This window comes from Anser cygnoides, chromosome 12, assembly GCF_040182565.1.
Source record: "Anser cygnoides isolate HZ-2024a breed goose chromosome 12, Taihu_goose_T2T_genome, whole genome shotgun sequence".
NCBI lineage: Eukaryota > Metazoa > Chordata > Aves > Anseriformes > Anatidae > Anser > Anser cygnoides.
In genome coordinates this window covers 7,972,711-7,997,086 of record NC_089884.1, presented here as the reverse complement: position 1 = coordinate 7,997,086, position 24,376 = coordinate 7,972,711, and the positions used below count along the sequence as shown (strand labels likewise).

Genomic DNA, 24,376 nt, shown 5'->3' with positions numbered 1-24,376 from the left:
CATTTACTTGAAAATGTAGCCTGTCCTCAGATTCCAACCCCCCGCCCCCCCCCCCCCCAACTTGTCCTCCTTTTCACAATATGCAGTCAAAACACACACTCTACCTGGTTAGCCGCTATGTATGGTTCTCTTTGATTTGTCCATACCTGTGGAAGCATGCATTTTGCAGGACATTTTTTCATAGCAATGAGAGGTGGAAAAATGAACAAAACTGAAGGAAGTAGAGGATTTTGAGCAAGTCCTTGGTTAAACTTGACAGTCTATTCATGAGGAAATAAAAACAGACTGTAGCATAGCTTTGTTCTTGACTTGTTCCTCTTTCACCTGTAGACCATAATAAAATAAACTGAGGGATCTACTGAAAGGTGACAAAACTTTTCAATACCATTGTTATTTTTCTCCCATAGAATGACTTAAGGAATAAACCCAAGAAATATATTTCATATCTTTTTATTTCTCCCTCCTTCCTACACATATGAACATGCAGAGGCTCACCAAAATCTGTACTCCTCTAATACGTTACAGTGTGCTGAAATAAATATAAATTTTGAATAAGGGCTTGTTTCTTGTCTAAGCATTTTATTCGGAAGACATTCTACTGTGCATTGATATGTTTATGTTATTTTACAGATACTCCACAACTTTCAGTATTTTCTGTATTTTCTCATCCTTTAAAAATTTAAGAACGGGGGTGTTGTTAAATCTTTATGGTGACCAGTCCTGTTTATTTGTTTCTTTCTGGTTTGGTTGTTTGAATGTTATCTAAATTCAGAAATAGCTTATGGTATGTTATTTTTAAAAGAATTTCAGAGTCTTTATCAGGCAGTCAATCTCTTTTGAATCAGATCATTACACAACACTTCAGACAAATGAACACAGTATTTATTGCTAGATATGATTTTTACTGTTAAACTTCAACATAAATAAAGTTTCAGTTTCACAATAGCATCTCTGTTTCACAGGATTCTTGAAGCAGAGTTGTTAGTTTTATATGGCAAAAGAATTGTTAGAAGCTGCAGTGTTTTAGAGGTAAATGATTGCACAAAGAAAATGACAACATAAAGCCAAAAAGGAAAAATAAACTTGTCCTGCATGTAGATTATCTTACTAAAGTCATCGGATAAAACTTTGATAAAGGCGTGGGGAACAGATCTGTTAAAATACAACTTAATAAGTTTGAAGTATGAGAGATGTAAAACAAGTGCTGTTGTTTTTATTAAGTCAGTGATTCAGATTTTGTTTTGATTTCTCTGTTAGAACTAGGACTTCTAATTTAAAATATTATTAGAGTAGAAATTTCACTGAATCAGAGAAGCATGAAATAGCTATTTCCAAGCCATATGATGACGATAATAATAATAAAAGATGTGTTATTTTCGAGGAGTCTACCTTTTATTCAGGTACTTCATTTTAGTTAAAATGCAAGACAGTTTATGACTTTTTAAAGAGAACTTTGATGTGATTTGGATGCTTTAATTAAATAAGGGAGAAGTGGATGAAACTGGATTTCTTTGTGTTAAATAAATGATGAAATTACTTTTTTTTTTTTTTTTTTTCCAGCCAGTAATTCTCTCTTGTAAAGACCACTGCTTTTTAAGACCACTGGTACATATATCTACCAAGGAAAGACAATGGAGAAGTGTTTTAAGCATGTTTATGAAGTGTTTAAGAAATGCTTATGGGAACTGAATACTGGCATTATATTCTGCCAGCTATGGAATAAGACCCCAAATTTGATTTATAAGGTCTAACTACTCCTAGTATTACTTGCTGCATCTAGGAGCAATGTTAACATTTCTATGCTTTGCATTAGAAACTTCCAGTGATACACATATTTTTCTCAGATACGTAGTTTTTTTTCAGGAAGGATGAAAGAAGTTGATCACAGTAAGAACTAGCATAGATCTGCAGCCTACAAAATTTAAGTTTGGAGACACTAAATGGCTTGAACATAGGATTTTTTTTATTTGATTTTGATTCTCTCATCTGAACTATCCTTTTTGTATCAAACTGCAGCACTTTTTTATCCTGAGTGTTTCAATGGTATGTTACTCAAAGATGATTACCAGCAAGGTGTATAATTCAAGCATTTGAAGTTCAAATACAATTTGAGAACTAGGGAGAAAAACAGAAGAGCTTCTTAAAAGAAGAGCAGAAGGCATCTTAAAAGCTTTTAAACCTTTCAATATGCATTTTTAAGCTCACATTGACTTTCCATTATATTTGGAAATTTATTTATTATCACCAATAATTCCACTACTTATTTTGTCATTGAATTACCCTTTCCTTATACCTTTCTTACCTGTCTAGATTTTTTTTCTTATTTTTTTTTTTCTGTGTGTGTATCTGTGTGTGTGTGCATTGTGCTCATCTACAGCAGACTGCTGGATCTTACAACTGTGAACAGTAATTGATACTTCAGTGCAGCGCATAAAAGAGTTCTACTTCTAGGAAATTATCTACACTATTTGCATATGTGTTTCTTAGAGATACATGCTGTGCTGTGGCAGTGCTGTCCACAGATGACTAGTTGAATGTATTTGAAATTAAAAACTAAATCCTTCTGTGCAGCTTTACCCTGAAAAGGATTTTGGTAAACTAGACTAGTGGAAATTTTGCTCAGTATTTTTAAATAGAATGCCTCAATGTCCTAAATTTTCCAGCTAAGACATTGCTTCTCAAGTGACAGCCCTAATGATACATTTGTATTGCAAGACTCAAGGGTAGATCTCTTTAAGCTGTGCATCACCATAAATACAGCTGATGAAGCCTTTACAAATTCAGTTAGCTCCTTAGAATATCTCTAACTCTACACCCTTTTATGATTTTGCATAAAATATTTCATAGGAATTCAATCAAACGGTGTTACTATTTACATCAAATATAAAATGTTTAGTCTCCCCTAATTCTACTGACTGTGTGGTTCAGTGGGAAAAAAAAAAAAGATATATATACACAAAGTAATTCAAAATTCAATTTTGTCACTAGTTTAGAAAGAGCTGACTCCATTCACAAACAAGGAAAAATTCTGACCATTGAATACTAATCAATGTGAAGGTCAGCTGTGTACGATGGCGAAGAGCTAGCCTTCTCTTTCCTCATTGACCCCTGGGGATTCCTGGGTGCATGCTTGAGAGGAAAGAACCATCTGTGGAGGTGAACAAGGAGAGCACATCTCCTAGGAAGGGGACATTGGCAGAAGTCAAGGATTAACAGGCAGTTCAGAAACTGCCAATGCTTTCAACAGCTGGTTTATGTGAATGAAACTAAAATTTCCAGGACAGCTACCCATGCAAACATAACATTTTTTGCTCTAATACATCAGTGTGGATCAACTTCAAATGTTTCCTACTGTTTGTGAGGAAACAAAGACAATGGGCATTGCTAACAGCAATGGATTTAAACTTTAGAAGGTCATCCTCCGCATACGTGTTCTACCACCGAGAAGTTTGCAGACATTTAAAGTATGAAAATGGGCAGATAGAGTTCTTTTATCTTGTCAGTGTTCTCATCCTCAAGTGAAAACAGGATTTACTTAGTGAGAATTCATAAATTTGTTTTAATAGGTACACTTAGAGTGATTTTTATTTATGGTGATTATTTATTTCATTTATTTTCACTTAGTATGAAGTGAAAATTCATTGAAAAATTTGCAATGACAAAATAATACAATGTGTTCATGTGGTTGACAGTACAAGCAGTAGATAAAATTCCCTCACCATCTCTCTTCTCAGCAATAAATTTCATCATAATCACAAGAACCCTAATAGGTAGCGGGTATCCCCTTGTTTGGAGATTTCCAAACAACTAGTTGGGCCTCTCTTGTGTTTAGTAGATTAATTTTTTAAATGAATTCTCATCAAATTTCTAATTATAATATCTTTAAATTTAATGTTTGTATTTCTGATGAAAGACAAACATTTTGGGGGCAGTCATGAGGGACATGAATAATTTCTTTAGAAGCTTATCTAATTAATTACATTTCTCTGTAATGTCTTTAAAATTTGAACTGCTATCATTTCATTAATTTAGATAAAAGTGAATCTTTAGTGTTTAAATATGACACTAGTGCTGAGAATTATGATAAGCTAGAAATTCATTGTCTGTATTTTTATCAAGTTAAGATAAAATGTGTTTTAAATGTTTGGGATTCATTATTTGGATATTAACATTTATTTGACTTCAAATACATTATTATTTCATGGCATAAGTGTTCACCTCACCTATTAATAAGTAAGATCATATGATGTGAAACTGACATAAATATTATTCTTATAATATTTCGGAGGTGGGGGAAGGTTCTTTTTCTTCTGTAACACGTCTTTTTCGAAACTAAAACTTGTGACTTCTTCAAATGGGAAGTATTTAAAGTCTGATGTCTTGTAATCTTCCATATTCAATACAGGTGGAATTTGAGTATTTCCTGCCATCCAGCAAGTGTAAAGCTTTTATAGGTGAAGCCTCAAAAATTATGGCTGTTTTTAGCATACAAGGAAAAAAAAATATGCAAGAGGAAGGGTTTGATTAAGTCACAACACAACTAACTTTGATGGAAAACACAAACATAGACTATATTCTGTGGTTCTTCCTGTAATCATCTTTACCACTTGTAGGGCTGCTACCAGCCACATCACTGGCCTCCAGGCCACTGGCAAAGCCTAACCTACTTTAATTTTTTAAATTTATTATCACAGGTACACGGACTACAAGTCAATAGCAACTTCTTTCCTGCTCCCAAGAATTAATTCTGTTTTCTCCTAAGTCAGTTCTGTATTGTTAGAAAATGGAACCCATATAGACTGCTAAGTTGTCACATACGTACATTGATACCCTGACTCTTAACGCAGGAGCTTTCTCACCTGTAGTAAGAATTTAAGGTGAAAGCACATAGCTAAATTGCAAGTCTGACCTGCAGTTTAATTCATGTAGTGTGCAATTGTTAATGGTATAAGCACAATAAAATACTGTGCTGTAAGCTTAAATTCAGTAAAAGATGGTTTTTGAAACTAGGATTGGGTTACTTGCACAGGCATGCATGTTCTTTAGAACATTTTTTAAAACTTCAAATCAGCTGGTCATCTCAGTTTAAGTAAAGTTCATGTATTTGCTTTTTGGGGGAAAATCATAAAACCTAAAATATTTACTAATAGTCTCTTAAAATAAATTAACTATGCTGAATTGAAGGAAAGACTAGAAACTGACTGAATTATTCAAAGTAGAATGCAAACTGTTGCTTTAGCTTTTCTTTACTTACAGCTTAATAAGATTATTCTAGTCTACAATGATAAACTCCTTTATGCAAAATAGCTTTATGTTATAAATGATGAGACGTTATTTCAGTGAAGAACTATGTTCACAGGTCATATTTTTGGTTAGCTGCACATGAATCAAAGCACTTTACTAGTCCAAAGTGCAATCTAGTTTTACCTATGTCAATCTTACAATGTTCTTTTTTCACAGTGTGGGTCTCCACATTAATAGTATTTATAATGAAGAAATAATAGAAGTGCAGTCAGAAATGCTAATAGAGTAAAATGCTCTGCGCTCTGCCAAAGATAAACAAAGAAATAAATCTCTGTTGTTTACAGCCTTCCCTTTTCCATGTATAATGGACTTTATCAATAAAACAATACAAACTTCATCAAAGAAAAATCTTACCAATTTAGTGCAAGAAAGGTCTTCATTGAGCTAATCTCCAACAAACGCTGTTTATAATAGGGGTGTATTTATTCTTTTCAACCATAAAATACTGGCCATCCATCTTTATCTCATGCTCCAACTCTACGATCCATTACAGATAAGACAACCCAATCAAGCATGGACAGTATGGTTTCTATTGAAGAATTTGTGTCAAACCCAGATTAAATCTGTTTACCTTTTATGCTATGATTTCTTTTCTTAGGGAACCACAGTCAAGTGTCCCGGGTGCCTGTTGCTATCAAAGTTCTTGATGTAAATGACAACGCTCCTGAGTTTGCGTCAGAACACGAAGCATTTTTATGTGAGAATGGGAAGCCTGGACAAGTAAGTATCTCCATGGTTTTCGAAGTAATTTATTTTTGAGTAATTTTTGAGTAATTTGGTGTGAGAGAACGGGGTGCAGTTTCTTCCTGTCATTTTATCTTATCTTTATTCCCAAAATATGTGTCTATGTTCTTGCTAACCATAAATATTCATTTAAGATATATCTGTGATCATGTTCTCTGATAGATCTTTCTATATAAGGACATATATGTTTTTAAAATTTGTAAAGTTTTAAAGTAAAGGTAGGTATCTTCTGTCAATATCCAGAAGAAATATCGAAAGTCTTTAAGCTTTCACTGTTTCCAGTCTTTTTGATGGAGCTCATCACTTCATAAATTCACATACTTTAATAGTTAAAAATATAATCCAGCCTGAATCTCAGTTCAGACATTGAACTATATTGCAGTTTGTCATAGGTATAATTTAGGAGAAAAACTTAAAACGATAAAACCATTCTCCTCTGCCTATATCTCAGTTATTATCTCAATCTAATTCTTACTCAGTTTTCTATGATAATTGGAAAAACAAAAAACAAAACAAGAAAGCAAACCAGAACTTGGTGGAAAGTCAAGTAATTTGTAAACGAGTTTAAAGTATTTAAAGAGAGACAGGGTGTTGGAGAACTTGAGTTCCACGTTTTTCTTATATCTCAGGGGAAAAAAAAAAAAGTGATTTTGCACATAATTTCCTTCTTAATTTGATGAAATTAGACTGTTGGCTAAGAAATTTACAAAACACTACAAGGTAAAATAAATGTAGCTAGACTTCAAAAGCAAGGTTTAACATCTGTACCCTTTTTCAAGGGAAATTAAACACATTTTTTAAAAAGCATCCATTTTTTATGACAAATGTACAGAATAAGGGAAGAATATTTCATGTCATATAAATTGCAAGGTAAAGATTGAAGAAAATTTAGACTTTCACAAAACGAGGCAGTAACTGAGATTTAACTTTTGTCCAACTTGAGAAATACAGTATGTTATAGCAATTCACTGTTTTTAAACTTTATTTCTAGCTTGTGACATTTTATTTAAATAAACAGCAGTTGACAGCATGACACTAGACTTGTTAATCCAACTATTCCTGTGTCTCGTGGGTGTTAGGCATTGAATTCACTATTTTCCAAAGTAGGTTACCTGACAATAAAGTTATAAATTATATTCTTTTAGTTCTACTAAATGACAACCTATATAGTAGTATATGATGACCTACCTCTATCAAGACTGGATTGTTACTGATGATTTGACTCTCTAGCAGCACCCCTTTTTGTTAATTAAAAAGGTGTCAAAAAGGTGTCACGTAAGAAAGAAAAATTCTGTCTAACCACTGAAAAGATTATTGAAATGTGCCCTGAAGTGCAGACATTTCTCAGCAGACAGTTATGTTACTGTTGGTACTGAAGTTCCTCTAGTTCAGAGCGGATTTCTGTTCGCTCAGGGTGGATTTCAGATGCTGAGTAGTTATGTTTTGTATGATATATTAAATCGTAATGAGAATAGCTTTATCCAAGGCTCAGTAAGCTTCCCTGAAGTCAGAAAGATATGTTGCATAGTGTTTTCTGGATATATTTATCTGTCACATTTCAGCTTTAAGAGATTTGAAAAATCTTTCCACCGTTTTCACTTTGGAATAAAACAATAAATGAGGTAATTGGGAGTCAGCTGCTAAAAGAGGTTTTTGTTTAAGCACTTATGGACAACTTTTGTTAAACCATATGTTATTCTTCAACCTCATCAACACTTACACTCTTGATCTGATGGCAGATGTCTCTTGAGCATGAATTCTCATGTGAACTTTATAAATGGTTATGCAGTATGCTGCCAACATTGATGAGGTGGCACTGATCCTGCAATTTATTCTGTTTTAATCAAATAACATTAAGGGGACAGTAAGTATGCAGCAGTGCAGAATAGCAGAATAATCAAGGTTAGGTTCTAAATTAAAGTTGTCATTTAAAATATATTTTAATAAATATTTTATAATATTTATATTACATATATATTAATAAACATTTTCATATCTATACTACTGGGTTATTTTTTCTTGTGCTCATTATTCTATATTCAAATTTTGCAATAAATCATATTAATCCATCAAGATGTAGAATTCCAAAAATGAAATATGTCACCGCTACAAAATAGCTAATGTGAGAAAGACCACCATTTTGCATACTAACAAAAGCCTAATTTGGATGTTTCTCCAGAGTTTAAACTGAAATGTTAGATACGCAGAAAAGGCACAGTTGTGTTGTGGTATTTCAGTGTATTTACATTTACAGTTCAGTTTAAATGTAAGTTTAAATTAAATATGAATCACCATAAAGGAGATTACATCTGAACCTTCTCTGAGACATTATTTGCAGCCCCTAAATATATTGACTGAACCTTCTATTCCCGTTCAGTTTCTAAGTGTTCTATTTTGGGTTCTGATATAATTGCGAGTGGCAAGTGCAGCTGCTAGTGATGTGACAGAATGTATTAAAAACTGTTGATGTATAACGTTGCCAGATGCACTTTCTTTGTTTTAACCTACCTCTAACAGTAGTACAGCTAGTAGGAGAGGAAAGGGAGGAAAAGAGGAAATGTTTGTCCATACACATATTCATGTGCACATTTTTACACATAAAGGAAAGTTGCTATAAGTGTTTCTTTGTCAGTTTCAGGAGAAAAAACTGATTTGAACATACTGTTGCAGTACTTCTAATCTAACAGTGAACCAGCTCATCCATTTACATAAAGCTAAAGCCAGAACATTGTTTTCCCCTACTCCTAGAATAGAACATCTGTATTGCTGCATAAAGAAAAGTTCCTCCCACATTGTTCCCAGGTCCAGACCCAGTTTTCTCCAGTAAAGTGCTGTTTGCTCAAAACAAAGCTACAGAATTTTCAAACACTTAGATAGCATAGACAGTGATGTGCCAGTGCTTACCCCTGTGTGTAAACTAAAACAACATAAAACCGAATGCAATTTTCCCTGAGTCTCTCACCATTTATTTCTATTCTGTTTAGTTACCCTAATAGCATGGATTGGCTTTTTCTGATGTTAGAAATCTTCAGATAGATCTTTGTCTCCCTGAAGAGGCAAAATTCATGCAAAGGGCAACATGAAGGATCTAGCAGTAAATGGCTGGCTCTAGGTGAAAAGGCAAAGTAAAAATTGTACCATAATGAGTCTACTGCTCATAGTGTTACGAATATACAAAGTAATTAAGAGATAACCATGAGCAGCAGTGTAACTACAGAAGTTTTTTCAGAGTAGGCAGAACAGTTTTGAGAAGAGTAGGGAAGAGCTTAGTAATTATAAGGAACCATTCTACTTCAGGCCAACAAGTTGCATCACAGGGAAAGACTTCTACACAGTACCATATATTAAAGTCACATGTACAGAATGTGTAGTCACATTGATAATAAGTTTGTTTTTCTATTTATCCTTCTACATCATTCATTATGATTATACTGGTAATCTTTATACATATTATTTCAGGCATACGTGGCTTTGTAGAAATGTAATAAAAATTTGCAGACTATAATGCTGAGTTGTCCTAGGGGATCATTTAAGTATTAATTTCAATCCAGAGTTGCTTGTTAAGCAAAATATGCTCATTTACTATGTTCCCAGTAAGTATATGTACAGAATCAAATATATACATGAATTTTTAATACAACATCAAAGTTGAAATTTTATTTGGAATAATTTCAAAAATTTCAAGATTTAACAGCTGAAGGGATATTAACTTTCACTCTAGTGCTTACAGATAAGCAGTTCAAAAATCAGTTTTCATTTTACTTATTATTATTATAGACCAGTTTCATTATATGGAACACCTTTCTTCTGCATTTTTTACTAGGACAGAAAAAAAAAAAAAAGAAATCTGTAGTGATAGGGATGGCAGGACAGCCCTAGAAGTTCCTCTACCACATTATGTACAACAAATCAAGATAAATAATCTTCCATTACACTATCACACAACACTGACCAATAAATCATGTTCCTCAGCATACTAAAATGTGGTAATGAGAATTAGTGGACTTTTCTCACCCCTGTAGAGTAAAAGATACAGCAGCTTTCTATCACTATATATGTTATGCTTTTTTTTCTTTCTTTCCTTCTTTCTTTCCTTCTTTCTTTCTTTCTTTTCTTTCTTTTTCTTTCTTTCTTTCTTTCTTTCTTTCTTTCTTTCTTTCTTTTCTTTCTTTCTTTCTTTCTTTCTTTCTTTTTTCTTTCTTTCTTTTTTTAAGAGCTTATTTTAATGCAAACACAAAGAAATAAGGTTGCTATAGAAACACTAACTCTTAATTCTTTGATGTGTGCATATAACACAACAACTGTAGTATTTCACTAAGCCTGTCTTTTGCATATAATTTTATGTGCATTTTCAGAGAAAGAATGATTTGGTAAACAATGAGGGAAATGGATGGAAAGAAATGAAATATTAGAAAGAATTCTATAGGACATTAAGACATATCTGTTGTTACTGAACAAAAAAAAAAAAGAACAACAAAAAAGAAAAAATAACAAAGAATATGGTCAGTTTCTGTTTCTTGAAAATTTTCGATTTAGATTATATTCTAAGTGTATTTTAAAAAATTTTTGTGTGCTGAAAACCCATATCACTAATGCTGTTGGCTTCCAACTTACAGGTATGTTGACTGAAATCCTGGGGAAAGTGAAGTGAATTTTTACAGTCAACTCTCCTACATAAGGCTGAAAAGAATTAACAGTTACATAGCCAGTAGAGATTAAATTGCATAATCATTGGAAAAACAGCACCTATTAAGTGCAGTTGATCCTCCAGTCTTTGCTGTTTCATTTTCCTTTTTCCCTATTGTTACTACATTGTAGCAGTGTTTGAAAAACAAAACAAACATAAAACCTATGTGCCAAATATACTTGTCTGGAATTCCGTTCTAAATTGCTCTTACCTAAGATGCAGAATTTGTAGTACCTAGTCCAGCCCTGGACCAGACGCAGATGGGTAGTTTCCCTTTAGTTTAGTTTTGTTATGCCTCTGCAAAGAGCAAGCTGAAAATGTTCCACATCTGTAAGTGGGTTCATCTCTGCAGTGGGACAGATGATGTCTGCTTATAGTTTTTCACCTGTTTACATCTTTTTCATTCTGTGTAGCTCTCCGTTATGCAGCTACATTGGAGACGTATTAAATTGGAGACCTACTTCTTTAAGAAAAATCTATGTTAGGCCTTCTTTTTCTCCCATTTCTTCTAATACATGCATTTGAATCATGGTAATCAAGGTTTCCATCTTGGTAGATACAGTTATCAAAAATAATAATCTATTTATATCTTATTTGAACCATCAGAAACTTTTTCAATAGATTCTTGGTGATAAATCTTCCCTGCCCAGAATATATGATTGGGCAAGGAATTAATTGTCTCAAATTTCTTCCTAGGATTTCCTACAAATTATATATGCCTATATCAAAATCCACTCAAATATTTTTATATACATAATTTGAAATATTTAAGTTTTGATGCTAGTACTTGTCATTATCTAGCAAGATTTTGTTCTTTGAGTCTTGAAGAACACAGAATGTGATAGAGTGCTATCGTATATGTAATATACATATTGATAGTCCTTTCCCTTGCCATAAAACCAAGATAAAATATTAGTTATTAACATTTTGTTAATGAAATTTTAAAGTTCAAAAGTGGATGAATTTGGACAGAATCAGATCTTTTTTTCTATTTTTATTATAATATTTAAAAATGAAATTTATACTTTTTCCTAATTTGAAATTAATTTAGCCTACCCAATCTTGTATCCTAACTTTAGTGCCCTGCATTATTTTGTGATTCACTTTTTAATAACTATTTTTCAAAACAAACCTGTGTTCCTAATACAGGAATAACTGAGGCTTTATTAAAACTAAGGAGAAAAAAAGCTTTTTTTTTTTTTTCACAACTCCACGTACAGAATTATATATGTATATTTGAATTAAATTATTCATTTTATAGATTTTCACATCTGAGGAAAAGAGAAAGGATTAAAGATATATTATACATATTGGTCCAGTAAGTAGCATTGCTGTATAATGAAAGACTACTGTAAGCATCTTAAGTATTTCTGAATCACATTCTTCCTCTTCTTTACTGCTGAATAATGATTTATTACTTTCCTAGATTGCAGCAGTTTTTACTGGCCTGTCTTATATACCCATCTTTCCTTACACTCTGCCTCCTCTTTCTGGAAACAGTTTAGATGGGCTAGATCCATAGTCACCATTTCCCAGATTTTCAATCTAACATCTTTAATAGCCTTGCAAGCTTTTAAATTTGCACTTTTACTCTGGCACATAGAGAAGTGAGAATGTGTTCTATAGAATGGAATGTTATTTACAATATGTATGTTTAACAGGAGCGTGAATATATAATGAGACCCTTTGCTGTTACAGGTAATTCAGATTGTCAGTGCTGTTGACAAAGATGATCCCAAAAATGGGCATTACTTCCTATATAGTCTTCTTCCTGAAATGGTCAACAATCCAAATTTCACCATCAAGAAAAATGAAGGTAAATATAAAATATATGTACTGTGTACCTCAATTAATTTGGTTGGAATTGCCTTGTTGACTTCCAGTTACTTTAACAGCTTGTCCCTTGGGCAATTAAAATATAGATAATCTGTTTAATGGTACCTTAATTAAATCTCTTAAGCTATTGCCAGTATCTTTACAGCAGATAAGAAAGTGAAATGAATGCTGGATTTAGATCCAGAAGACAGCTCACTGCCTTAAATAAAAATTTAAAGGATGGATTTGCAGCATGTTATATTGCTGTTAAGTTGAAATTCCAGCGATACACTGTAAGATGAAAATCTGAAACTATGTTGATAAATAATATTGGTCTTACATTGACTGGATATAGATGGAAGCATAAAATTAAGTATCTGTTAAATCCCCAAAGGATCACCTTTTAAGCCCGTTCGTTGTCTGTATAAAGGTTCCAGAGTATTTCAGGCAAGCACTTTTACTAGAAAGAGGAATCTGCTAGGTCAGCAAAGCCCAGAAGGGCATGTTGTATCACTATACTTCACAGCACTTCTGGAAGGGCATCATATCATTTTATAGTACTACAGAAGTTGAATTTCATGCATGATGGAAAAAAATGCCCATTTAATATTGTTAAGCAATAGATTTAGACTGATACTTTTTTTGGCACACATATGCTTGAAGGTCATGTGAGAAAGAGCTGGGAAAAATTGCAAATGGTGCTATATGTATTTGTACTTATTTGAATATTTGGCAAAGTTTTTTCATCTCATTTTTTGTTGTTGTTTTTTAAATTAAACATCACCTTGTCAAGAATTTTAGTTAAGTTCAGTCTCTTATTTCTCTTATTTGAGATGATAATGAAGGAAATCTGTATTACTAATAGGAAGATGTGTATGTGAGCAGTGTATGTGCATGAATGTAAGAGTAATCTAGGAAATGTCAAACAAAAAGAAAATGTTTTCATTTTTTATTATTCTAGCTGTTCCAACGAAGAAGAATGATGGCACCATTTTGTTATATGATACTATAAAAGCCTAAGTTCTTAAATCTGTTTAAATATATACTGATTTTTTCTTTTCATTAGATGTTTTCTCTTCCAGCATTCACCAAGTTTGTCTCTACTTATACTTGTACTTTCATGTACAAAATAAGTCCATCTATGTTTTCTGCACTTACTGGAGAGGATTTAAAAAAAGCTCTTCAAAATCCATTTCATAATCATCAGTAGTGTAAATTGAATTAAGCATCCTGAATGTTAGGTGGTTTGGTCTGCACAGCATGACAAAATAAACAAAGGTCTTAGCATTTCTCTTCATGTTTAAATACTTAGCTCACATCACTAATTAGCCTTGTCCTTCCAATCTGTTACCCATGTAAGACCCACTCTTACTTCTAGTCACAGCCAATGGCAAAGTGTCTCCTGACCTGAGTGGGTACGAGGAACCTTTCTGTGTAAAATTTTAGTCCAATTTTATTACATTGCCATACTTAGTTTTACGCGGGTAAATTTTTGTGCATTTTAATTGGTTAAATGTGTGTAAATCCTTTTAAAACAACCAACTGAAATCTCCTGGAAGCAAAAGTGCACTTGAAAAGACTTTTCTGATTTAATCCTTCAGCATGCAAGGATAAAATTTCCACTATACGTATCATTTTCTATCAACGTCGCTCAGCAAGGGATGCAGTCCATGGCTGATGCTAGAACATGAACTCCCACAAGAAGCAAATATTCCTGTCAAAGCCAAATCAGGGTATAATTTGGTTGGGGTGAAGTTTTATGTCATTTAAACATCATAAATCTTTACTAAATCTTTAGTTCTGCCACTTAAACACTGAACTTGACCATGACTTTGGCTTCTGTATATCTGCCAGATAAGCATGAATGATTATTTGTGTTGAACTAACTACCTCCATTGTTCCTAAAAAAAACCAACAGAACTGATCAAACTAAATTCTCCTTTGTTGTACTAATGCGTGTTTGGACTGTCCAAAAGCCAGTTTGCTATGGTTTGTTAATGTAAGAAAATGCCTATAACAAAACCTGCTCTCATTTCTGGAGAAATGTGTTTCTGAGGATTAGATCAGTGCACAAACCACTTAGACTTGGAACTGAAAAACATTTTCTCACCCTGGTGGTCAAAATCCTTGATGTCTTCCTGACTGTGACATCACAGCCTTGACTTCCTTTCATGTTCCTGGCCCCGTGGAATAATTCAAGGCAGCAAAGATTGCCATGATGGCTGCAGAAGAAATGCTATCCTCTTATGGATCTTACAAATAGATTCCATTATCTCAGGAAACATAACACAGAAACCCAATCTTTTATTTGCCAGCATTAGTGATTTTTAAAAGTTATTTAAATTATTTTTCATATCTTGCCTTTCTCAAAATTCTCTCAAGAGCAGAGGTAACAAAAAGCACCCCTCAAGAGATTTTCTGAATTAATATTATCCTTTTGGATTCTTAGTTTGTGCTTTGGATAGGATTGTGGCATTTGGCAATTACTTCTGTACTTCACAAAATAATGACATTATTTGATCTGTTGGCACTAGCATGCAAACAATGCAGTTTGGCATCTGCTGGGGGAAGAAGGCTGCAATGCTCTGTTTCCTTCCCTCATACTAAGATGCACGTATTTTGGAATTTTATCTTGCTATATGGGACATAAGCTTAATCATTAACTCATGTACTCTGTTGCCTATGAGCTAATTCTATCGTTAATACTTTCCAGATTGCCCTAAGGCAAGTTCACAAGATACTTCATTAATTAACTGTGCTCCCAATTATACTACAAATATTCTGATAGACTACTTTGTTATTGCCAAATCTGTTTAACTGGGTGACACAATGGTGTGTCTTCATCAGAAACCAGAAAACAAAAACAAAAGCCACTTCCCAAAGATTAAATTATGTTCTGTAGAAATTATCCTGTGATCACAGCAGAATCTGTTCCTTTAATGGATATACCAGTATCCTTTCTTTCTTTCTTTGTGCTGTTAAACTTGCATATTTACAATCTCTTCTGTGTAGACAGGATGTCCTAAAATAACTGTAGAGGCTGTAGTGTCTTTCTGATGTAAGTAATGTAAAAATGTAAGTTTAACTGTCATCATACATCTCATCAAATGTCTGCAGATCATCTCTCAGCAATCTTTGTTTCTCATATCTGCTGGTCAGTTCCTCCTGTTCTTTTTCCAGCTCAAATGTCTGCTACAGAGTAGTTTTTCTTAGGTTTTGTGCCTTGGCTAAATGGGCAACTACTGGTAATCTGAAGCAAAACAATCCTACTGTCTCAAATTGTTATGCAAGGAACGCATTTGGCCTACCAGATGCATAAACTTTTATCCCTTCACAAGAGAAATAATTAAATTGTGGTAAAAATGTAAGAAGTTAATGCAACAGGAGAAATCACGTAATGTTTTCTCTGTTGATCCAGGTGACTAAATCTGTGAGTCTCTGCCATATCAAAGCCTTGACTGCACAAACTCAGACAGACTGCCTGATCGCTTACTTTTCACGTCTCTGTGCTGGGTTTCTGGAGAGAAGCAGAAATGGGAAAAATGATAATAAATGTTTTGTGTAGTGCTCCTGACAAACTTCAAACCAGCAAGAACCTAAAACTTAGGATGAAAATATCTGATGTTTAGACAGATGTTGATACATTCTAGCAATGTGTTGTTGAATCCTTAGCTGAATGTAATTAACTCACGCAAAAAGCTGTAGGAGCACAACGAATAACAAAACACTGACAGGAGCTTAGATGACTGTTAAGTATTTTGTACTGTCATGGCATCAGTAAATTGAAATGAGACCTCTGGAAATGGAATTAGCATTTATTGACTGTTTTTTCAGGTGAGTGGGCTTCGCAAAGCATTACCTAAAATCTGATGCCAGTACATTGATCGTCTCCTGCATGCCAAACAATACGCTCACAGCAATACCTGTTGTCAGCATCCAATTCCTACTGTTCGTATGGTTTCCTTAGTTTATTCAAGTGAGAACAGAATTTTTTGCTAAAAGCATTTTCACAGATGTAAACATTTTGATATGCTGCCAATGCAATTTTTACTTTCAAAAACTAGCAAATACATCTTTGCCATAAAGTGACTTCAGGTTTTTCCCAAAAGATGTTTCCATTGCATTTCCATTTTTCTCATGCCAAATTCTGTTTCCTAATGGAATAAACCCTGAATAAAATGTTCTACAATGCCTTTGATGCAACAGCTATTCTGGCAGAAGTAATGGTGCATCACTACTGTGTAAATGTGGTATTACATACCTCTAACCAGGGCTCATTTAGGAGCAGCAATCACAGGGTTGCTTGGAACATGGGTAGACCTTGTCCTTAGGGTTAGGAGAACCAACCTAATGACACACATTTGTATTCCTGCAGATGTCCAATAGCCTTATAAGTAATCAGCCTGCCCTCTCCCCAAAATATTCAATGTCTTTCTGGAGATTTGAGCTCCGATTTTGGGCCTGATTATCGTGAGTGCAACAGAAAGGGGGAAAGAGTTTCTTTTGTTGTTGGTGGTGGTTTTTTTTTTTTTTCAATTGAAACATTATATGTACTTCAGTGATGAACAGTTCTGTTGGTTCTCTGTATCAAACTTAATATTTATGCTTAGCCATGAATACTCTATTATACTTATGATACCTGTAACAGCTCCAAGAATATTCATGTTTAAATGCCCATTTCTTTTGTTCTTTCAATCTAGCAAGTTTAATCTGTCACTTGATCTGTGCTGCCTTGAAAGTAGTAGGCAATATGTCATTCACTTAAAAGGAAATAGCCTGGTATTATAATCACTTCAATCACTAACTGGCTTGCATGCCTTTGGATACTATTCACATCTTATTCAAAATTTGCTAGTTCTCATCACTGCCTCACCATTAATAAAGACATATTTCTAAACTATTTAGAAATCGCCAGAGAAGAAAATACGTGCAACCTCTCTTTTTGATGTCCTAGATAAGAAAATAAAAGCAACTGATCAGAACTACTTTATTTTTGAAAGTATTTCCATTTCATTGTGCTTTTAATATAATAAAACCTATTTTTTTTCCACATCTTTTTCCTGAAAATATTTTTAGCAGCATCTGTCAAATGCATACCTTGAGGGCGAGTCTTTTGTTCCCACAAGAGACTCATGCTAAAATGAGTTTCTTTCCCTGAATCAGTTTCCTTTTGCATTTCTTGATAAGTCTCTCTGCCATTGTCTCAGCTGCCAGCTAAAGCGCCTTCTGTGGTTTTGATTGACTTTTCTTTCCAAATATATACCTCAGAGAGCTAAGAGGTGGCACCGCTATTTCATTGCCCTCCTTCCACGTTGCCCAATTTCAAAGTTAACCCACTGACCTCAAGTACAAATTGCCTTAGCAAGGACATCATTAAACCCATCGTTTCTTGATGGATGTACAATGAACATCTAGAATAACAGCACCCATATGGTCCCTTGGGTAGGAGCTGTAAATCCTCTTCTTTGCAGTTTAATGCAATTTTTCAAGAGCCTTGGGAAACTTTGTGGCCCAGCTGCCATCCATGCCAGAGGGTGTTTCATGATAGCAATTCTCCAGGGAAAGCACATGCTTATACATTTCTAATGTCTGTAATTATCATCACCATATTTTTATACATCAATAATTGGACTTTCAAAGCACAATTCTAATATGTCCCAAGTCACAGGGAATGCTTGCATAGCATTATGCATTCATTGTGAAAGTAGTGGAGTTAAAAATAAATTATACCTATGTATTAAAAAACAACAAACACAAACTGCCCTATAAGCTGGGATTTCTGTGCCAATCTGCCATCCACAGACACAGGTCATGTTTTTCCAGGAGTGCTCATAATGCAAAAAAAAAAAAAAAAAAAAAAAGTATTATAAATAACATGCTATCAATCTTTCCTTTCCTTTCCTTTCCTTTCCTTTCCTTTCCTTTCCTTTCCTTTCCTTTCCTTTCCTTTCCTTTCCTTTCCTTTCCTTTCCTTTCCTTTCCTTTCCTTTCCTTTCCTTTCCTTTCCTTTCCTTTCCTTTCCTTTCCTTCCCTTCCCTTCCCTTCCCTTCCCTTCCCTTTCCTTCCCTTCCCTTCCCCCTTCCCTTCCCTTCCCTTCCCTTCCCTTCCCTTCCCTTCCCTTCCCTTCCCTTCCCTTCCCTTCCCTTCCCTTCCCTTCCCTTCCCTTCCCTTCCCTTCCCTTCCCTTCCCTTCCCTTCCCTTCCCTTCCCTTCCCTTCCCTTCCCTTCCCTTCCCTTCCCTTCCCTTCCCTTCCCTTCCCTTCCCTTCCCTTCCCTTCCCTTCCCTTCCCTTCCCTTCCCTTCCCTTCCCTTCCCTTCCCTTCCCTTCCCTTCCCTTCCCTTCCCTTCCCTTCCCTTTCCAGCATGGCGTTAAAACTGGAGCTGTTTAAATAGCAAAGTTCAACATTTATAGAAACTGAGGATAACAGAACAATCTCAAGTTATTATTATTCTAAGAACGGTATAGTTAATAATGAACCGTTCAGTCCCACGGAACATTTTAGTTCTGTTGCTTCAGAGTACTTTGGTGTGAAATTGTATTTCAGAAAACTCCTATATTTTGGATACATAATTACCTTTCTCAGTTAAAAGTCAAAATGCTTTTTATAGCCCTGAACTACTACATTCTATGTATTATCTACAAGTTAGATTACACTGCTGGGTCCAAGCCCAGTTCTAAGAATAATGTCTCAAGTGTTTCTTGGTCTATGTGCTGGAATGGAAAGCAAGTAAGAATTACAGTCCAGCTGTGTGGTGGTAAGAGAAACACTCTGCTGCTTAGCTTCTCCACTATTGGAGCAGGCAGGCAGAAAGATCCTGGCCCGAAAAAGGGAAGGACAGATTCTAGTTTACAATCCATCAACATCCAAAAAGTGGTATTCAGCTAGTACAAATGCTTTTCCTAGGGAGTGTGTTTGCCTGAGGTCATAAATTTTGAGTCCCTGAAATAATTTGTTTTTCTAACAGAGGAGATGCAGTTCTATATTTACTAAACTTAGCTTTCTTCATCCTTATTCCATAGACAATTTACCAGATTGAAAGTGCTTTGGATCAGAAATATTTTAGATCATTCTTTATAGGAAAAGTAACCAATGTTCTTATTTACATATCTGACAGAATTCTGAGATGTAATGTCATCCTGTGAAGTAATAGATGGTTTCTGAAGACTCACAAAGATGAACCCTTTCTGCTAGTCATAAAGTGATAAGCAATGCCAGGTGGATATCAGTACTATAAATCTTTAGACTGTTCTCAAATTCTAGAAGACTGGTAGAATTTCAAGTTAATTATAATATCACCAAGGGACCCCAATACATTCCAGTAGTGCTCAGAAGTTCTCACTTGCCAGGCACTGAATGTATTTTCATTTCCATTGTACGATTTCACATTGCTGTTGAAGTAATATATTCAGCTCCTTTCTACTATACCGTTTTGCAGTCCTAGTAAGGTTACGCTTCCCATGGTACAGTAGTGTTAGTCCCATCTAGTCTGAGAACGTCATTGAAAATATTCTCAGCATATATCTTTCATACCTAATAGCTTTCTGCTTCCTTTTCCCCTTCTTTCTTTACTATCATCGCTATTGACTATGTTCCGTTGTTCCCTGTTCTGTTTTTCCTTGATGTTGAATATCAATTGAGTGCTATTTGAAACAACTTCTCTGGCATAGAAGGATGTGATTTTATTTTCTGAAGTGAAGATTCCATTTGTGTGGATGGGAAACCAGCATTTCTCCACTCCAATCCTTTTTGTGCCACTTTCTTCACTGACACCTGCTTCTGCTGTCTTTCCCATCTTTCTTCTTGCATGCAGATCACTGCTCTTTCTGGACTCCCTTCTAATTAGAACCACAGAACAGGTGAAGACTAAGTGCAGTTCCTCTGCAAACATACTTTTTAGTCTTATCTGGATGATTTACATCTTCTTACAATGGTTATGTGCTTTTCACCACTTCGATAAGCTAAAAAACAAGATGAATTCTTCTTGGTGCCTTTAGCTGCTCTAGCTGAAAGTGAATGTCAGAAAAATAGAATCAGCTCTTCAAAGGCTAACCTCAGCTACCAAGCTCCTCCACACTTTGACCATTCTGTCTATTCTGTCCATCTGAAACCTTATTCACTCCTCTCCTGTATTCAGGATGCAGGGCTCCAGAAAGACAGATTCCCTCTCTCCTCCGCCCTAAGCCAGAAGTGATCCATCAAGTCTTCATTCGACTGGACAGGCCAACCTGATGAATGAAGCAGCAAGGAGGGGGCCATCTGGTAAGCCAATTGTCCAATTTTAGGCATCTCTAGGCTCTTCTTCACAGCTCTTCTGTGTTCCCCAGCACGTCTGTACTTTTTACAGTTTTGCTGCTGGTAAAGTGTTTCTCTGGGAGCAGTTCTGTTCCTAATGCTGTTTAACTTTTCAGCGCTGTTTTAGTTTAGCTCTGTGATGACAACTTCTTTCCAACCCTCACAAATGTAAACCTTTATACAACTACAGAAGAGTTGTACATACAGAGTGGAAAATAAGAGTAATTTCCACAGCATCATACCTTTGCAGAAAAAGCATTTTATATCATGTGAATCAATCAGAATTACATAGATATTTCAGGACATTTATGTAAATATGACCCAGTCCAAAACAACACAAAATGTGAGTGAGGAAAACCAGGAAAATACTGTATATATACAGCATACTATCATGCATACATGACCGAAGAGACTTTTACTTCACTTATTCTTAATTTATTATTTGTGCAGCTAGCACAAATAATGTTGCCAAGGCATCAATTATGTGTCATTTTATAAATCAAACTAATTAAGAACCAGATGCAATCTGAGTGAAAAAGATCTGAGGTCAGTGTTGTGTACCATATGTATGATAGTGCTTACTCATGATGAGGAGATGGATTGGACAGCTGTGAATCTTCCTGCCGTAGGAGTTTTATCATGCCCAGACAGCGTAACATACCTATCTTTTTCCAGTTTATTTATTTAATTTCATAATAAAAGTAAAGGAAGGTGAGCAACACTGACATTACTTTAGAAGAGTAAGTACAGGATAAAAGATTATGAAAACAAAAGAGAAGAGGAAAAGATTTTGGTCAGCAAATTCGCACGAAAATAAATTTCCTTCAGTAATGATGATGTGGAACGTGGATGAAAGAAACAATAGAGATAAGAACAAATTGAATCCTCAGTATGAGTTAATTTCAGCAACATAGTGAAGAAAATAATAATAATTCAATGTCTCAAAACAGCACTGCTTAGCAAAAAGAAAGGTGTGGTTCCTACTGAGTACAAAACTTCCATGCTATTTGTTAACAGGACAACAGCAAGATCCACAGTTACAATCCTTCTGGAATTGGTCTTCCCTGTTAAACATTGCTTAAATAGCCCTTTACTTATCAAGGGCTCCCTAAAAACATAACTCCTTGAAATGTAACAGCAACCATGATAGTTACATTATAGGACTTCAAATGTATTTCATAGTAGTATTTGCATCCTCTCTTATCTGTGTCTAGTTTTAAAATCACTGATTTGTAGTCAAATATGGCAGCAAAAACACATCTGTTTCATGAAACATTTTTGCATAGGAAAATGGAAATTCAGTTACTTTCTCCTTTCTCTTCTCTTATGCTTCCCTATTCATTGTTTTATTACAAGTGTTATATTTATTTGTTTTTCTTAAACAAACAAAATAGAAACAAAATTTATACATATGGAAGTTGGAAAAGAAGTTCCAGACTTTTTACTGTTGTAATATCTGTTTGGACAGACTATTTCCAATGTCTTCTCCACTTCTGATCTGTAAGGTAGCATATGGACAGCAGACACGTGCTCCTTACATCTCACAAGTTGTGTTTTAAAATGCTATGATTATATATGCAGATTAGAAAGTTTAGTACTATATAATCACATTAAAATAAAGTTCTAACATACATTTTGCTTTAATGTTAGGTGAATTAACCAAGTTGTTGTCCTAGATGGGCGGATCAGCTTTCATGAAAGCGTAGGTCTTTAACAAGTGGGAGTGAGAGGAGAAGTCTGCATAACGGTTCATCACTATCGTTTGTCATGTTTGCTACGCTTACTAGGTTCTCTGAATGATGTAGTATTTCTTCAGCTGACAGTTTGCATTGGGAATGTAAGGTGCTTATAAAACAGAAATATTTTTCTCACAAAAAAGATCACAGGATCTGTTGAAGAAGATATTTAAAATCTCTGAAGTGTACTGCATCGCTTACAACTCAGACTATGCAGGAGTAATCCCCTCCACTGCTCCACGCCATACGTTTCTTTGTATGTTTTTTTTTCAGTTTCTCTGTCTTTTTGTTTGTTTTATAACTAACTGCATATAGGATATTTGGAGATAAGTTTCCACGTTTTTAATCGTCTATCTTCTGAAAACATATTAAGAGATCTCTGTCAAAGTAGAACTTCTGGTTTCTTAGTGGATCCTTCACGTTTTCTGCATAGAACAACTCCTGAGGTGGAAGTGTTCATGGGCAATGCACTGCCTATGTTTTATTGCTTGAGAGCAGGTTTAATTCACTGAGTAGGAGGAATGATGTCCCAGAGCTGAAGTTTCTGCTGGGGCCTCTGTCCTGTCACCATCTCAATATATTACTGTATTACCTTAACAATATTACCTTAGTATCTTAACAAGTTGCTTTCAGCTCACTGTTAGGTTCTGTTTTATTTTGAATATATGCATTTTCTCTCTAAGTAGCTAATTGGTAATTATGGCACAAAACCATATTCTTCCTTGTTTTGTGCCTTGTAAATTTATTGGTTGCTCTTGTTATGGAATGCTTTGCTTTATCATGCTCTAATACATGCTGTTGAGGGGAAATTACAATTTATTAATTATTGGTTTTAGTTGTACTTTTCTTTTGTCATTTAATGAGAAACTAGCTAGTAGTCCCATTTTAAAGTTTCAGTTGCAGTAAAGATTAAAAAACCACCCACTCTTCCACTAGAGTGAGAATCTAAAGAGGCTAAAAATGGAAAAAGAAAGAAAAGGAAATAGAAAGAAAAAAAAGCAGAAATCATCACATATTAGCTGTTAAAATTTTCTTCTAATTAGTAAAATTTTCATTTTATTAATCTGGGTTATAATAAATCCACCATACAGTAAATATAAAGTATACAGACTATTTGGACATGGTTCCTCCATTAAGATGGAAGGTATTCATTTTTCACACTTAGCCAAAAAGCTTGTCTAAACAGACTACTGAAAAGCTTTGTAATGTGAATGAAAAGGACAAGGACCATGTTCCAGTTTGCATCCTGTTTTGAACCAATTACACAAGTGGCGTACAGGAAGAAATTAATTATTATCGGAATCAGTCATTCTTCATAGGAGGAGACCATTACATTGCTTATTACATGGACTGTATGTCTACGCATTCTCCTGAAGCTGTCTGATGTGATTACATTTATTCCATACCCCTTCATTTCCTCCTCACTCCTTTCAAGAAAGGGCTGTTTTTCTTTGGTAAGAGCAAGTATAGCAGTGACATAGCCATTTTTTAATAATTTTGACCAGTGCTTCACGTACCAAGCTTTAACAAATAAGGGAGACAAAACACCCTTTATTCTGGTGTGGTTTTGTGTGTGTGTTTTCTCTTTTGATACCACTTATGATATTTTCCCATCAACTTGTGATTTTGTAATTTGCATGGGTGGCCTTGTTGTAAAATGAGTCACATTGTTGGTCTTCATTTAATTCTGTCTAATTAGGATGTATTCTATTTGGCAAGCATCCAGTAATTAGTCACGTATTTATGTAATTATTAGTATTTAATGTTTATATAATAAATATGCCTAGAAGGCAATCC

The 24,376-nt window shown here is 34.6% G+C and overlaps 1 protein-coding gene across 4 annotated transcripts in view; it reads left to right on the top strand.

Annotated features, from left to right (window-relative positions):
* CDH8 (cadherin 8) overlaps positions 1–24,376 on the top strand; it is a 148,884-nt gene that overhangs the window by 106,889 nt on the left and 17,619 nt on the right. For 2 of the 4 annotated variants that reach the window (XM_048068930.2, XM_048068929.2), the window contains 2 exons: positions 5,903–6,024; positions 12,434–12,551. In XM_048068930.2, the coding sequence (XP_047924887.1) occupies positions 5,903–6,024; positions 12,434–12,551 (240 nt within the window). Of the gene's footprint in view, positions 1–5,902; positions 6,025–12,433; positions 12,552–20,685; positions 20,811–24,376 lie in introns of those variants that run through there. The other 2 variants (XM_048068931.2, XM_048068932.2) reach the window with 2 other exon arrangements.